Consider the following 17040-nt stretch of genomic DNA (forward strand, 5'->3'; position numbering starts at 1 on the left):
CTCTTCTCGGGGATCCAAAGATTGATATTCGAGTATTTGGAGGCACTTCTGGGGCAGCCAACCCCCGTTCCCCTCCCCCCATCCCTGATCCGGTCTGGTCTGGCCGAAATTATATCGATTCCGAAGGAAAGAAAGTTTCTGCGGCTTGGAACGAGGCTGAATTTTATGCATGCGACCCCGAGAGGTCGGCAGGCCCCGGCAGTAGCGCTCCACTCGAGCTCCATCGATCAGGGGGGCGGGGGGAGGTGCAGAGGAGGGGCAGAGCGTTTCAGGCCACTCATAAATTGCATTTGTGTGGAGGATCGGATCGGATCGGATCGTGGCTGCTGCTCGAACTTGGGAGCGGGACTGCCGCTGCCGCTGCCGCTGCTGCCGTTGCTCCGTCATTAGCTTGATTGAATCTTATTGTTGGCAATTAACCTTCGCAGCTCTCGGGGCAAGCGCCTGAAAGGTCTCCGGGGGCCTAGCACTGCCAGTGCTGCCTGTCGCCGCCGCTGCATTCTGAATAGCTTCATTTTGGCCAATAACATGGCCATAACGTGTCATCTCCGGCGTCACTAATTGCCAGCAACAAGTCGTCCCATCCCGTCCCGTCGATTAATTAGCAAACAAAAACCAAACAAGCCCGAGATTCGATTCATTTGCATGCACCAGAAAGCCCACAGACTGCGACTGCGGCTGTGGCACAGTGGGTCCTGCCACGGGGAGGACCCTGCTCTGCTGCTGCGACAAAGCGATTTGTCAGACGTGGCAGATGTCTCTGCGGCTTATAGTATTTGTGGCTCATTTGAGACTCCACTTCCTACTTACGTTTGAATATTCACAGCATTCATGGCCATAGACATGGCATTTAGCTTTACCTCCTTGCCGCCCCGCCACTCCGCTGCACTCCCCGTGGCACGGCTCGGCACGGCACGGCATGGCCATCTAAATTGCATGCAGCGCGCCTTTGTCATGACATGACAGCAGCCTAATTCATCATTATGGCTACACAGCCCCAAAGACGACGACGACGACTGAGAGGGGGCCGCGGATTGAGAGAGTTTGTGTTTTTTTGTCGCGACTTTCGCTAGACGTTTGGCATGAGATGAAGTTTGCATCTGAGGAGCGATCTCGTTAGCCCCAGACTCCAGCGACGGCTCCTCAACGTGATTCATTCATGCGCAGTAGTTGCATGCAGCATCGACGACGACGACGACGACGACGACGCTGGCAATGATGATGATGATGATTATGATGATTATGCCCAAGAGTTGCACTTGAAGGAGTTGCAGCAAGCACTCTGTCGATGGGCTGATGATTCGCCCGCCGTCTCCAAGAGGAGAGGCCAAAGACGACGACGACGACGACGACAACGACGACATTATCGCCAGGCAAAAGTCAAGTCAGGGATGTCAGCCCCAGCCCCTACCCCTGCCCCCGCCCCCGCCCCTGCCGTGGCAAGATGTTGGAGTTGCAGTTGCAGTTATTTGTATGGTTTATTATCGGCAGCATAATATCTATCGCCTCTCCACCTCGCCAAAGGAAAGTTATTGAAAGGCCCCTCCAAAGGCCCCCCCCCCCATTCCCCTCCCCTGAAACTTCGAGGGGCTGTCGAGTGTTCGAGTCGGAGATTAATTCAAGCATAAGTTAATTCCATCTATCGCATAATGACATCTTCACTCTTTGCACTGATTCCTGCTGCCTCATGCCTCATGCCCCATGCCTCATGCCTCATGCCACAATCGTGTGACAGCCTGCCTGGGTCGGGCGACCCAGTTAGCCAGCAGCAGAGCAGGAGAGCTCTTGCGGCTACCAATTTGCTGACATGCGCCAATTCCCGCGAACAGCGAAAAGGTGTCAGACATTCAGGCAAGCCAAGAGCCAGGCAAGAGCCAGCCAAAAGCAGACCAGCAGCCAGCAGGCAGGCTCTTAATCATCGAACCGTTGAGGACAAATGCCATGCACGACTTCATTATTAGGCAACCTCATATGCACATCATCATCGTCATCCCCATCCTCGTCCGCATCCCCATCCTCATCATCTGTTTCTGTTTCTGTTGTCTGGAACTAGTACTGGTAGCTCGTGACATGAGGTCCAGATTGCCGGCCGACTGTGGCACAAGGCTATCCTCTGATTAGTTTCCCCCCTCCGCCCCCTTTACACCATTCCGGGGCTAACTTTCATTTCCTTCTCATCAGGAGCGGAGCACACGAAAATGTCCCTCAAATTTGTTTGTCAACCGCAGCACATAAAACCCGAGCCAGCAGCAGGAGGAGCGGCACCAGGAGGGGGTGGGGACAGTGGGGACAGGGGGGAGGGTGCCTTTGGAGGGTCCATTAAATTCCTCTTCGGCTGTTGGCTGTCGCTAATGAAGTCATAAAACCGCATGACATTTTCGCTACCTCCAAGGAAAGCCCCATGGATCTCACTTTTTGTCAGACGCGGGAGATCTTTCTTTCAGTTGGGTTCGCCTTCGATTCGGCTCAGTCGCTGTCCTACACACACAATTGTCTGTTGCTGTCCGTCTGGGGCATTTCAATCGTTCCAATATGCAAATGGACCTTCGCCCGCTGCCACCCACAGACCCACAGACCACAGACAGAGCGACGGCAACGGCAACGGCAACGAGGACCAACAGCAGCAGCATGAGTCCTCCTCCTCCGACGACGACGATCCATATGACCATATGTTCATACTCGTATCGGGCATGAAATCTTTCGCTTTCGATTGGGGGACGGACGTCTCTTGAGAGGTGCCCCAATCTGCGACGAGGCTGCTCAACGGAGCCCCCAATACCAATCCCCAATCCCCAATCCCCTGTCCCCTTTGCTTTATCTCCTTCGAGTGGATTTTCTGCATTTCATTTGGTTTCGCTTGCCACCGCTTCGCCGCTTCACCGCTTCGTCGCTTCGTGCCGCAAATATGCAAAAATGCTGCAATCTCTGGGGCACGTTCGGAGGGCCTTTCGTGTCATAAATGGCATAAATATTCCTTACTTCTTTCTTGACCGAACAACCTAAATATTTTAGCCTCTCCTTCGCTTGCCTTCTGATTATTTTTCTTTATTTTTTAACAATCCGAGTGCCAGCTCTGCTCCTACTTTCACTTTTCGTGGAGATCTCGTATGAAAATGAAATTAAATCGTTTCTCATTTTTATATATTATTATTGCCGGGGATTATTAATGTTGGGGGGGGGGGGAGTGGGGGAGGAGGGTTAACGGGCTGTGGAAGGAGAGAAATCGCATTGCAAATCGTTGGAATTTTAAGTGGTTTCGTTAGAGAATTACTTGTATTTGTAATTGGAACAATTGCAACAATTACCACCGACCAAACGGATTCCCAGGCGTCGGTGAGCAGCTGTGAGTTTCTCGTCCTGCAATTACGACAAAGGGCTCCAAGTAGAGCCAGGAAGAGGCACAGATACTCCAGATACCCTTTCGGAGGAGCCATCCATCCATCCATCCATCCATTTCGTGGAGATGTCTTGTAAAAACCAGCTCTTGTCTTTTGGTTACTCGTTTGGGATTATCTTTAGAAGGAAAAGAATTTTGCCATCTACTAAAAATATCATTAAAATCTTCTATGGGCTGGCATAGTTCTCTCCAGGCAAAGCATTCAGAGGAGTGTGCCTCGTCATGCACATGCATGCATGTTGTTTTCCCAATACCCTGGACGAGCCTCTGTATGCATTTTGCTATTGGAGGGGCTATTCTGGGGCCTGAAAGGTATCTCAAACGATCGTCTGTAGGTGCTTCCACCCTCGAAAGGGTAACAAAAGTTGTGCACTGCCTATGCATGGCGGATGTATGCCACAATGCCGCAAGTATGCATAATAAAATGGCGCCAAGTGGCCACCGGTGGCCACCGCACCACTCAGGCAGACGTTCAGCATTCAGTATCCATTCAGTCGGCAAAATGGTCGAAGGACCACGGGACCGCCACGGCGCATTTGGCCTGAAGAGCTATTGGAATCGCTTCATCGGAGCCTTTCTGGACGCCCGGGGTCTGTTGAGGGATCCAAAAATGGTCAACAGGCACAGCATCGCATACTACAGTCGGGATCAAATGAAGTCTGTCGTGGAGTGCAAAAGTACGCTTGAATCTGTAAGAACTTACCTGACTTTCGCACCTGATTCAGGGTTATGGGACTCTACATCAACGCCGAGGATAAGGGACAGCCTCTGCGAAGGGCGTGGCATGTGTTTCTTCTCGTGCAGTTTTCCGCCCTGTACGCCTCGATGTTCTACGGGTTGCTGAAGTCCTTGGACGATATTGTCGAGACGGGTCGTGATCTGGCCTTTATACTTGGGGTTTGTGATAGAGAGAGAGAGAGAGAGAGGGAGAGAGAGGGAGAGCGGAAGTGGAAGTGGAATATTCTCCTTTCTTACAGATGTTTTTCATAGTCTTCAAGATGGTTTTCTTCAGCCTGTATGCGGATGAAGTGGACGTTTTAATAGACATCATGGAGGACTCGCATCACGCAGAGGTCAAAGGTCCAGGCACTGAGACCTGTCGAGCGATCAAGCGCCATGACTTCTTGCTAAATGTTGGCCTGGACTTCGTGTGGGTCGTCGCAGTCGTCGTCTTTGTCGTGCTCCTGATTGTCACGCCCTTCTGGGCCGATCAGAGCCTGCCCATCCATGCGGTCTTCCCGCTGGAGCTGCACGACCCGGCCAAGCACCCGATTGCCCACCTCGTCATCTACGTCTGTCAGAGCTTCAGCATGGCGTACCTCAACATTTGGCTCGTGGCCACCGAGGGCCTGTCCATCTCCCTCTACGCCCAGGTGACGACTGCCCTGAGTGTCCTGTGCGTGGAGCTGCAGCAGCTGCGGCACTTCTGGGGCGACAACAGCGAGGATCGGCTGCGACTGGAGCTGACTCGCCTGGTCAGGACTCACCAGAGTATCATTCTGTAAGCCTGGAGTCGGGTCTGCCTCCCCCAGTAACTGCCAGCATTGTCTCTTCTCCAGCACTGTCGATCGCTGCAATCAGCTGTTCCACGGACCCCTCATCATGCAAATGACTGTCAACTTTCTGCTGGTCTCCCTCTCGGTCTTCGAGGCCCTGATGGCCCGCCACGAGCCCAAGGTGGCAGCCGAGTTCATGGTCCTGATGATCCTGGCCCTGGGACACCTCTCGCTCTGGTCGAAGTTCGGCGACATGATGTCCCAGCAGTCGCTGGAGGTCGCCCACGCCGCCTACGAGGCCTACGATCCGAGGGTTGGCTCCAAGCGGATCCACCGGGACATTGGGTTCATGGTCCGCCGCTCGCAGCGTCCGCTGATAATGAGGGCCAGTCCCTTTCCCGCCTTCAACCTGAGCAACTACATGGCTGTGAGTGGCTGCGTCTCGGACGAGCTCAAGGGCTGGACTATCCTCTCTGACGCATATCCTTTCAGATCCTGAATCAGTGCTACGGCATCCTCACCCTCCTGCTGAAAACCCTGGACTAGATCGGAAGAATCTACCGTTGGATTTCCCCTTGAAATAAAAACAAAATCAATTTTTATTTTTATTGTATTTATATTTTATTTTTATTATTTTTTTGTTTTGTTTTTGTTTTCATTGTCGTTTTTTGTGTTTTTTGTGTGCCTAAATTAGTTCTGCACAATTAAATTTGTAATTTGTAATTTTTTTAAATTTTTTTTTAGCGAAAACTATGAACTGGATTTACAATATTTGCTTTTCCGCGTAATTAGTTGGCTTCTTCTATTCTAAACATTTTTTGGAACATTTTGAGTTGCTCGTAGTAGTACATACATACGCATATGCATATGTATATGTATATGTGTATATGTATATGTGTATGTGTATATTTTTGTATGTTTTTTCCGCTCATTTTTTATTCATTTTTTACCCATTATAAATGCTAATTACGATTATTGTTATTTTGTGGCAGGGAAGAAAGGTAGATGAGGGGTGGAGAAGGGGGTGGAGAAGGGCCGTGTGTGCACATTTAATGAATAAATATTTAAAATACAATATTGCAGTTGTTCTTTTTTAATTTCGTAAAACTAATAAATGCCCCTCCCTCCCCCGAATCCCGATTGGAATGCATTCCATAAATCGAATTAATGAACTCGCTTCAATATATACTATACTATGCCCCCCTGTCAGGGGGGGGGGGGGGGGAAGGGGGAACCCTACTAATATTCATATTTATCTTCTTTTTATTTTGTACATAGCAACATTTCCACTTAAATGACTAGTCTTTGGTTGGTTTATTCTCATTTTTTTTGTTTTTCTTTCTGTTGTCTATTTTTTAAATTAGTAAATTGCTTAGTGTATAAAAAAAAAAAAAAAAAAATCTAAACTTTAACCTTTAAAGAGAGAGAGAGAGAGAGAGAGAGAGGAATGCTTTTGTCGATTAATGCGATATTTAGTCGTAGAAACTTGCGGCTGAATGCTCTCCTAGTTAATTGCTAATTGGAGCAACAAATTCTATGTACAATAGTTGTTTTTTGTTTTGTTTTTGTTTTTTGTTTTTCTTTCCTTCTATTTGTTGTTAGTTTTAGTTTTGATGATTGTTTAAGTACGTTTTATGCGGGGCTTTAATTTGTTTTTATTTTTAGTTTGTGTTTAAATCTGATATGCTTGTCTATATATATTTATTTGTTTGTTTTTGTTTTCGTTTAAAAAATGCAAATGCAAATGCAGAAATGCCTATTAAATGCTTGATTTTGTGGGTATCCGTATTCTTGCGAGTATTTCCGTTTTTTTTTTTTGTTTCTCTCTAATTCTTTAGTACCTTTCGGCTGGACTTTCTCTTTGCCATTCTCTGGCCTTCCTTTGCCTTGTGCCTTTTTCGATATTTACACTGTTTTTAATGATTCTGTTTCTTGTTAGTGGTGGAATCTATTTGCTCATGTCATTTGGAATGAAGTGAAAAGCCACAAAGTGGTCGGGGGGCGGGGGGCGGGCCAGCGGATACATAGATCCCCCCCCGTCCCGAGAGGCTACACCACAAAACACACACACATACATTCACACACACACACACACACACTCGTGTAACAGCTTAAGTCCCGAAAAAAAAGAAAACGAAGCGAGTAGGAAATATCCCATTGAGCAACTCGACTGAGGCTTACCCTCTACGGGTCGTATTTTATATCCTATTTGCAGCATGCATCTGGCAGTGGGGCCAGCATACCCTCAGCCTCCCTCTACCGCCTCCCCCTCCCCCTGCCCCACCCACAGGGCGGTACAACGATTTAAACTTGTGGCATCCATCGCCAGTTCGAATGCGAATGTCGGGTGCAAACAGAGGCCACACGCCCTTTATTTGCTTTAATCTGACAAAATCCCTGTTCTAATGCCGAACGGCAATAAAGGATGAAACGTGCATGGCATGTAAAGAGCGAGGGCGGGGTAGAGAGAGAGCATCCTGCTTTGGTAGAGCATCCTTCTCATGCTGGCGGTGCCACACATGCCACAAACCGAAATGTCTGCCTCCTGGCTGCCCGGCTGCCTGGCTGACTGTCTGGTTCGATAGTTTGCAAAACGGAAACGGAAGTGACACTAAATTCGTTTCGGTTTTCCCAATTGGGAGACACAGAGGGACACACACACACACACAGAGGGACACACGCACACACACAGAGGGAGACGGAGAGATACAGCTTTCGGTAGTGTATCCTTTAGATGCTTATGGACTTGACAAAATTGTTACGTGTAATCCTTTTTATGATCTGCACCAGAATATGTGCGCCGCATCTTAAGCATCTTAGGCAGCAGCATTGCCACCGCCACCGCCTCCGCCACTGCCACCGGTGAAATGTTGTTGCGGGGCAACATGTCACTGCCAGATCCAGTTGCTGGTGCTGGTGGTGGTGGTGGTGCTGGTGCTGGTGCCTCCTGGTGCCTCCTGTGGCTGCACCGTCCAGGAGCAGCCGCCGACCGACTCTCAGCTGGCAATCACCATCGTGCTGGCAGTGGCCTGCGGCCAGTGGCAGGCGGCAATGGCTGCCGCTGCCGCCAGCCCGGCGGAGGAGGAGGCCTCGGTGGGCACTGGCGAGGAGGGGGCCGAGACCGAAACCGAAAGCGAGGCCGACGATATGGAGGAGCAGCTGTGGGCCGAGCGCAGCTGCTGGGGCTGATGGTACTCGGGCTCCTCGTAGGCGGCGTCCTCGTCACAGTCATGCGGGTAGAGCGGCACATGATGATGCAACGACTGCTGTTGCAACGACTGCTGATGATGCGGATGATGTGCATGCGAGTGGAGCTGATGCTGATGCTGCAGCTGGAGCTGATGATGGGGATGCTGTGGATGCTGCGAGTGCTGCGAGTGCTGTGGATGCTGTGGATGTGCATGTGGATGATGCTGATGCTGCTGGTGATATGGATGGAAGTAGTGCTGGCCCGGAGGCGCGCTGGCTGCTGCTCCATTCGCTCCCACTGCCGCTGCCGCTGCTGCTGCTGTGGATGATGATGATGGGGACATGGTCATGGCCATGACTGTGCCCCCCAGCGTGGGCGATGACGAGGATGGTGGCAGTGGCAGTGGCAGCGGCAGTGGCAGCGGCAACGGGCATCGTATGCTGTCCGCCGGGTGTGCCGTATAGATGTTGCTTCGCCGCAAATGGTTGTTGTTGTTGCTGATGTTGTTGTTGCTCCCATTGTGGGGGTGGTGGTGGAGGTTGGCGCTGCTCCCGGCACTGGCACCGGCCCCACCACTGCCGCCGCCCGCTCCACTGAGGCTATTGCCGTGGGCGCGCTTGTTCCGGGACCACCACTGCACGTGCGTGTCTACAAGATGCCACAAGAAGGCACACACACACACAGAGGGAGGGGGAGAGAAAAAGAGTTGAAAATGTGAGACACAGATGCGAAAACACAGTCGGCAAATGTTGTGAGAGTCAACACGGTTGCAGGTACAGAGAAAGGAGAAAGGAGGAGGGCGAAGGGCGAAGGGCGGAGGGCGGAGGGCGGAGGACTCACCATTCCGATTGTTGGAGGACTTTTTGCGGCGACATCGCACCACAGCAATCATGATGATGGCGCCCAGCAGCGCCGACAGCACCGACACAATGATCAGCGTCAGCGGCCAGCCCAGTTCCGTGGCCTTTTCTGCAAAAGAGAGAGAGAGAGACAGAGAGAGTGGGGTTACATATGTATCTATGTATCTTTGTATCTTGTGGTAGCTAGTGGATGTGCTATCGTATGGGAACACTCACCTATCGTACCCTCGAACATGAAGGTGTTCTTCGTGGGCATGGCCCAGGAGCATAAATCACACGTGGTTAGGCCATCGCTCAGCACCGGCTCGTCGACGAAGAAGGGGGGACGCGGCGGCGGCGGCACGAAGCGGCCGTTCCACAGGCCCTGCTCGGTGGCATCGAAGGCCATCGGTGAGCCGAACAAATCGTCATCGTCGTCGAAGATGTCGAATGTCACGTCACCGAAGCTGCTCAAGTCCTGCTCCGCAGAGCTGGCCACCAGACTCTCAATCCGCGGTGGGCTGAATGTGGGAAAGGCGGAGGCGGAGGCAGCATCGAGGGCGGAGGCGGAGGCGGATCCGGATGTGGTTAAGGATACGGATGAGGATGCCGTTGAGGATGCCACATGATCTACAACGTAACTGAGACGCGCATCGTTGGCAGTCAGGAAGTTGCTGCTGCTGTTGGCTATGGATGGCATCTTTCCGTGGGTGGTGGGTGGTGCGGACAGCGGGAAGCGGAGGGGGGGAGGCGGGGGGCGGCCGCTGCTCTTCTGGTGTGTCCTTTGACTGGTTCTTCCTTCCTTCCTTCCTTCCTTCGTTCGCTCGCTCGCTCGCTCGTTCCTCTGCTCGGTTGTCCTATCGCCGTTGTCCTTTCGCTGCTCCGTTTAGCGCATGATGAACGGCCACTGGAGTCTCCCTCCGGCTCTTATCCGGCGAAAAAACTATAGCTGCAAAAATCGGAAACAGAAGAGAGCAAGAGTTAGTCCTGGGCTTTTGCCAATTAAAGTCTTGATTGTGCTGTAAGAGAGAGAGGAGAGCAGACAGAATCCCCAAATAATTCTATTACTCCGTGCGACTGCCGTTCGCTCGAATCTTCTATTTCTGGTGCTAATCCTGGGCCCAAGACTACCTTCCGTGCCCCCACATGTTGCCAGAGCGACAGAGACAGACAGCGGGAGAGGGGGGAGAGGGGGGAGAGGGGGGAGAGTCGAGTCGAGTCGAGTCTCATGTCAGCAATCGTTTTTCAATGACTTTTTTCTACCTATTTCCAATTTGTATCTTTCCTGGCAGTCAATTCCTGCCCCTCCCCCCAGTCCCAGCCCCACGATTGATGCTGGTGTATCTTTTCAGCTGGAAATTGAATTTTTGAGCAGCAGATACTTCCACTGAAGTAGCAACTCCGCACACATCCCCAGCGAGGGGGGAGGGGGGCAGAATGGGAGGACATATCACACACATGGCAGGCAATGCTAACGAGAATTGACAGCTTGACAGCCTGATATCAGTCTGGAAGTCAGCATTAGTTACAGTTCTGTTCGGAGAGTGGGAAGCGGAGTACTCCGGGCATTATTAAAAGCATCCTACAGCCGTGCTGCACCCCCCCCCCCCCCTCCCCACCCCGCGCTGAAATTGTATCTGCCAGTTAGCGACGCTCGAAACAAACTCAATTTACGGATAACATTGCAGGGCAATAATCATGATAAATTAACACTAATTTGCAAGCGCCAGAAAGCGGAGATCCCAGATCCGAGCAACGAGCAACGAGCACGGAGACTCCCAGAATCGAGACTCTGCTAATCGGCAGGTGAAATGCTGGCTGGATGGCTGGCTGGCTGGATGGATGGGCGCTCCCTGGGTGGGATGTTTGGGAAAAACTTCGATTCCTTTCACAAAGTTTTCCTCTTCTGCTGCTGGCAGCTTCTGTGGCATCCTCCATCCTCTGGGCCATCCTCTGGGCCATCCTCTGGGCCATCCATTCAATCCTCTATCGTTACCATCCCATAAGCGGCCGACACGTTTCGGGCATTAGCAGCAGCGGCAGCAGCGGCAGCCGCCGAAAATTTCAACAGATGAAAAACTGCATCTGCAGCAAGAAAAATGCTGGCCCATTACCTTTGCCACTTGCCACGTGGCATGCCCCCCAGGCCCCCCACCCCGCCGCGGAAGGCAGGCAAACAATTGCATATCAAATATATGTAGTATGTTTTACTTTGCCTTGTTTTTGGGGTTTTTTGGTCTCTTGGAATGGGAATGGGAAAAGTTTAATTAAACTTTTGGCTAAGACGGAAGGCACTGCACACGCAGCAGAACTGCATCCACGAGATACATTTATGGCAGGAAAAGCACCGACTGGCAGTGTGGCAGGGCGGCAGAGTGGCAAGGAGTTCGTTGGGTGTAAACGATATTTAGTCATTCTTGAAAATGGGAAAACGTGAGGCGCATAAATTTCGAGGCGAAAACCCGAGCCCAAGCCCCAAGCCCGAGCCCCAACCCGAGCCCCAAAGAACTCTTTTTGGTTCCACGCAAAGCGAAAATTGCGAATGCGACTCCCGACTCTGCGAATCTCTTTCTCCTTGACTGAATGAATGAATGAATGAATGAGTACAGACCCCAGCCCCCGCCCCCGCCCCCCTTGCGAGTGCTGAAGAGCTGGATGAGTGCCGTATTGAGAGGGGATTGGGGGATCGGGGAAGCAGATACATATATCGTACAGCGGGCTGTGTGGGTGGCAGTAATTCCTTTTCTTCTGCGGAGTCGCGCGGGCTATTAATAAATTTATTTTTGCTGCATGCTTGAAATAAATTGTAAAGTCACGTGAGCTTTGGCTTCCCCCTCCCCCTTGCCCCCCCTTTGGCTGCCGCTGTTTGATTTGCCTTTGATGACTGCTCATCGGGTTGCAGCTGTGAGGAGAAAATTTCGGAGTCGGAGTCACGGAGTCGCGGAGTCCAAGTTGAGTCTTTGGCAATGTTGCGACAGCTGTCAGGCCGCCAGGCTGTGAGGCAGCTGCCAAGTGCGTGGGCCGCCTCCGTGCGAGGCGCTCTTTCAATTGAATGTCCGACCGACCCAGAGGGAGAAGGGGGGGGAAACAAAAACAAAACCCACAAAAAAAAAAGCCACAAAAACGCGTCTTCAGTTTCAATCGTTGGCAGCAGCTTTTTGCGTGGAAACGTGCCCGCCGGCGGCTTCCTCTGTTTGCCATCCGAATGGAGGTGCCCGCACACGCCCACGCGTGGTGCCACGCCCACCCAAACCCAACCAAAATCAAACAAAACGAAACGGTAAAACGCAAAGAAGAAGCAAGCCAACGGAATGGAAATTCGCGACTTGAAGATACTCTCTACTGCGGTGGGGGTGTGTGGGTGCGGGGAGGGGGGTTTGGGGATGGAGACCCTCTCGAAAATGGGGCTGGTTCCCTGATTGTTCCACGGATTCGTGGCGAGTGTGCGGGGAGCCCACTAGGCCGGCTCTACCCCTCTTCCGGTGCTCCCTTTACAGGGTATGGAAACTGTGAACAAAGAGAGTTGCTTGCTACATCAATAACTGGACAATCGACAACAATCGATATTCGCCGGAGCGCGGGAGGGAAAAGCAATTACACATGTCCCCCCCACCACCCCCCTACCCACTGCCATGCCACGGCACGGCAGACCCCTCTATGGAGCGGCAGCATCGATTCAATATTTATATTTCCACACCCATTCCCCCCCACCCCCGTTCCCCCATCGAACTGAGGGAAGGGCCGAGAGGCAGGGGGGGACTCATCCCGGCTGCCTTTTTAATTAGTGCGAAATGTTTGAACATTATTTTCATTTATATATTCCTCGTGCTCTTTTATTTGCCATCAAATATGAGCGTATAGAAATTAATATTGTATGACGGCGACGGGGAGCGGGGAGCGCGGGGGGGTTGTGCGTCGAAACATAGTGTTTTTCAACTCACCCCCCACCCTCCCCACCACCCCATCCATCCACAAACACACAGTCGGAGAGAAATTGCCAAAAATGTTCTCTGCTCTGCTCTCAAATTAACACAGAAATTCGCCGTAAACCGCCGCCACTTTTGGGCTTAATTACCTAAATATTTCACTCTCTGGAGTTTATTTGAATTTTCATTTCGATTTGCAACACAGAAAAACGAGGGGGAACGTTGCGAGTTGCTGCAGAGACCGCAACTCTACATTTATACCCGATACTAAGTCCGAATGGGCTCTCCTTCGGCAGACGCCGCTAATATTGAACGACACGACAAACGACACAGTGCGTGCAAGAGAGACAGAAAATCAGTCTGAGCGTGACGTCACGGGCGCTGCGTACGGACGGACGGACAGACAGACATGGCTCAATCGACTCGGCTGTTGATGCTGATCAAGAATATATATACTTTATAGGGTCGGAAACGATTCCTTCTGGACGTTACACACATCCATTTTCACCACAAATCTAATATACCCCTGGACTCGTTTTGAGTATCTGCAGAGTCGGTATTTAATTACCATAAATGTGCTGTAATCTGGGGAATTATTTAGAGTTTATTTCGGAAAAACCAGCACGAAAATATCCTCCGATAAGGAGTGGAAAAATCAAATTAAATTTTAAGGCCAGGCCCGAAAACTAGAGCAAAAGGTCAGGCGGGGTGGCCGAAGGGTCGAAGAAAAGGGCATGGAATGGAATGGAATGGAATGGAATGCATCTCAAGTCGTAATGTCCATCGGAGGAGTAACGGAGTAACGGCCCTGCTCTTTGCTCCTCAGACGAATATTCAGGGCTGTCCAGGGCACAGGGTACGTGTCTGGCATTTCTGTTTGTGGGCATCAAGAAGGACCTAATTTGCACTAATGATAGGAACAAGAAGGATCCTCTTCTGGACACTGGCGCAGTGCCAGGGAGGGGAAAAGTGTGCGTGTGTTGGGTAATTGAGTTTCCCCGCTAAAACACTCCACACTCCACAAAACGAATCGAATTGATGGAAACGAAAGCAAAAGAGCAAAAGGCAGGCCCATTTTACCGACAAGGGAATGCATGAAAATTGAAATTTTATTCAAATGTAACCACCCGCTACCCACCACCCCCCTCCCACATCTCTCCCCTCTCCCACCCTCACAGATACACACGGAGAAAAAAGCACTGAGCCGCGAATACTTACACATTTATTTCATTTGGATCGAATATTGCAATCGGTAAAGACTATTGAGTATTGCTTTTCGGCTTAATAGATTCACCATTAGCTGAGATTGGGCCCATTTTCAGGGATTTGTTAGTGCACCTTTGAGGAGAAACTTTTCTCGAGAAAATAGTAGAGGAAAACCGGACTAAATACAGGCAAAGGTGAGCTATGGCTTGTTCACATCAAAGACTATGAAATTATATGTCAATTAGATATAAAAGAAAATGTAATAAAATTTATTTTATTTTTTATATATAATACATTTAATTTCTTTGGTTTTTCTCTCAGTGTAGAGATGGAAATTGACAACTTTTGTTAGATTTACATAAATTATGAGGACAGAGAAAAACGAATCGAATCGAATGTTTTCGAGTGCAGCAGAGAGAGAGAGTGGGAGAGAGAGAGAGAGAGTGGGAGAGAGTGAGTGAGAGATTTGGCTGGATTCGAAATTAGTTGATTTGTATGCGGCAGCGACTGGACAAAAATGAAAGAAAGAAAGAAGAAACTAATAGAGTTGTATAACGAGTTGGTTGCAGTGTTGAGCAGCCCAAGGGGAAACTGCCCTGGAAACTGGATAACTGGAAAAGCCGCAGCCGCAGCCCAGACCCGATCCCATCCGATCCGATCCCATCCGAGCCATCGGCAGCTGATAAACTTGGAGTTTTATTGCCAATTCAAATTCAAATTCAAATTGAAATTGAAATCTTTTGAATGTGGAAATCAACGAATGACAACGAGTATCGTTGCTGGCATTTCTTTCTTCGATCGAAACTACTAATGAAGCCCAAGGGGAATGTCGGGGAGATAAGATCTCAGCGAGAGAGAGACGGAGAGAGAGAGAGGGGCAACCATTGTTGGGAAACTGAAATGTGGCCTACAAGATACGAATAAAAGACTCGCAGTAAAGATTAGGCAGAAAGCGAGAGAGAGACCTGTCGCTGTCTCTGTCGCTGTCGCCGTCTCTGGGGGACAACAGTTAGTGGATGCCTAACGATGGGCTCCCCCCCGTTTGAGATAAGTAAATTTAGCCATTATTTGGTGGAACGTTTCTCGATAAATACCCTCTAAAGCCCCTGCCTGACAAAATCAACTAGAAATTGATGAAACTTGCCTTTCCCCCTTTGCCCCTTTCCCCCTTTGGACAAAAGCCAAGAGATTTGCTGGGAAAACTGCTGCCCAGAGTTGTGCCTTGAGCCACACACAGCGTGTGGGAGCCGCTACCCGATTGACTGACAGACGGACACTCTCTGTGTTCCCAGATTCATAATTCTCGACAAACAAATCGCTTTATAATCCCTTTTCAAACACACACAAAGACTTTTCAAACTCGCCCGGGCTGGCAGGCACTTCTGGTTTTAGCTCTAATCCCGAGCTGTCAATAAGACATTAATGCTCCCACCAGTTTCGGCTTTGGCTTCAGTTTTGAGCTAAGAAAATGGTGGGAGACGGTGGGAGGGGGGGATGGATCGTGTTACCCCCGAAAACGCATTCTGATGATGAAAGAAAAGGATGAAAGGGATGCCCAAGCCACACGCAGCCATACGCCACTTGAGATATGTATATCCCTCGACACACACACACACACACACACACAGACACAGCACTTGTTGAAAGAAGGGAAAAGACTGCATGCTGCATGCCACTCGAGATATTTGGAAGATAGAGGAGCAGCACTCCTTCTCTGCCCTTCTCTGCCTCTCTCTGCCTCTCTCTCTCTGTGGCTGCTGCATATGTGCATAATATTTATGATATATGTATATTTTGTTGAAAATTTAATTTCAAATTTGCTGCCGCTGCCGCTGCACCGCCACCGTCTTGTGGCAGCACCTACAAGACGCTGCGAACGCCACAAACGCCAAAGTTATGGCTCGAGCATAAAATCGTTGCTGCCCCGGAGATTCCCGGTGCTAGATTTTCCTCCAGCTTTTCTGCTACACGCTACACGTGGCCTTTCATAGTCGTACTTTTTGTTGCCAAGTGTCTAATGCAATTTGCTGGCGAACAAACTCAATAAAGGCAGCCCTGAACAGAGCAGGAGCGCAGGATGCAGAGAGTGAGAGAGGGAGAGCCCCCGCAGATGGAGGAGCAGCGGCAGCAGCAGCAGTTGATAGATTTGCCCGGGCAGCCGCGGGCCACACACGCGCAAAAAGGAGGAGAAGCGGATGAGAAGGGAATGTTGGGGGGGGGGGGACTGGGGAGAAGAAGGGCTTCACCTTTGGCTCTCGGGCCACTTTGCTTTTGCAATCATTTTTCTTGGCAGCCAGAGGACGAGGGCGCAGCGCAGGGACCACAGTTCAGAACAGTACAGTAGATGCTCGTTAAGGCTAACCAGCTTATGAGGGATTTGCCGCCCAACCCCGCGCTCTGGACGGCCTTATCGAGCGGCTGCTGTAGCTGGGGGGCGGCTCCAATAGAAATCATCAGCAGGAGAGGCGGGGGGAGGGGGAAAAGAAGTAAAATAAATACGAAAATCAATATGTAGGCGTAAGCAGGAGCTGGAGCTGGAGCTGGAGCAGGAGCAGCAGCAGGTCAATGTATCCCCCGTGTATCCATAAGATACAGATACACAGGAAGCATAAAATGAATTAATTCCTGAATGGAGCAGGAGGAGGGCGGAGAGCGGAGGGCGGAAGTAAGCAGCACATTCTAATCGAAAAGCAAGTGAAAACAGCCACTCCCCCCTCTCCCCCCCTCGACAATAGCTAGTGTACTGTAGGCGATGGGCGCGGGCGAGGGCGTGGGCGTGGCTGGTGAAAACATGTTTAGGGCGGCTGCAGAACAAAAAAAAAACCCAAAAGCCAAAAGCGAAAGCGAAAACACAGACAAGGACACAAATCTTGGCACATAAAACAATTAGCAGGCGAGCAGGAGGGGGCGGGGGGTCCAATGGGGGGATTTGGAGAGGCTTAGTGGAGGGTGCGGCGAGAATAAATGACAACAGTTTTGGGCTCTA

The 17040-nt window shown here is 50.6% G+C and overlaps 2 protein-coding genes across 2 annotated transcripts; one reads left to right on the forward strand and one right to left on the reverse strand.

Annotated features, from left to right (window-relative positions):
* Positions 1 to 3899: 3899 nt before the first annotated feature.
* LOC6599536 (odorant receptor 65a) lies at positions 3900 to 5461 on the forward strand. The gene is made up of 5 exons (XM_026993632.1): positions 3900 to 4054; positions 4123 to 4294; positions 4375 to 4898; positions 4957 to 5320; positions 5386 to 5461. Exons 1-5 carry the CDS (start codon positions 3900 to 3902, stop codon positions 5437 to 5439), a joined length of 1269 nt encoding a protein of 422 aa, XP_026849433.1. The 3' UTR covers positions 5440 to 5461.
* Positions 5462 to 7734: 2273 nt separating this feature from the next.
* LOC6599530 lies at positions 7735 to 9867 on the reverse strand. The gene is made up of 3 exons (XM_026993626.1): positions 9160 to 9867; positions 8924 to 9052; positions 7735 to 8731 (listed from the first exon to the last, which is right to left on the reverse strand). The coding sequence occupies exons 1-3, from the start codon at positions 9620 to 9622 to the stop codon at positions 7890 to 7892; spliced, it is 1434 nt and encodes a 477-aa protein (XP_026849427.1). The 5' UTR covers positions 9623 to 9867; the 3' UTR covers positions 7735 to 7889.
* Between the last annotated feature and the right edge of the window lie 7173 nt (positions 9868 to 17040).

This window comes from Drosophila persimilis, unplaced genomic scaffold (assembly GCF_003286085.1).
Source record: "Drosophila persimilis strain 14011-0111.01,24,50 unplaced genomic scaffold, DperRS2 tig00000863-arrow-arrow-pilon, whole genome shotgun sequence".
In the NCBI taxonomy this organism is placed as follows: Eukaryota; Metazoa; Arthropoda; class Insecta; order Diptera; family Drosophilidae; genus Drosophila; species Drosophila persimilis.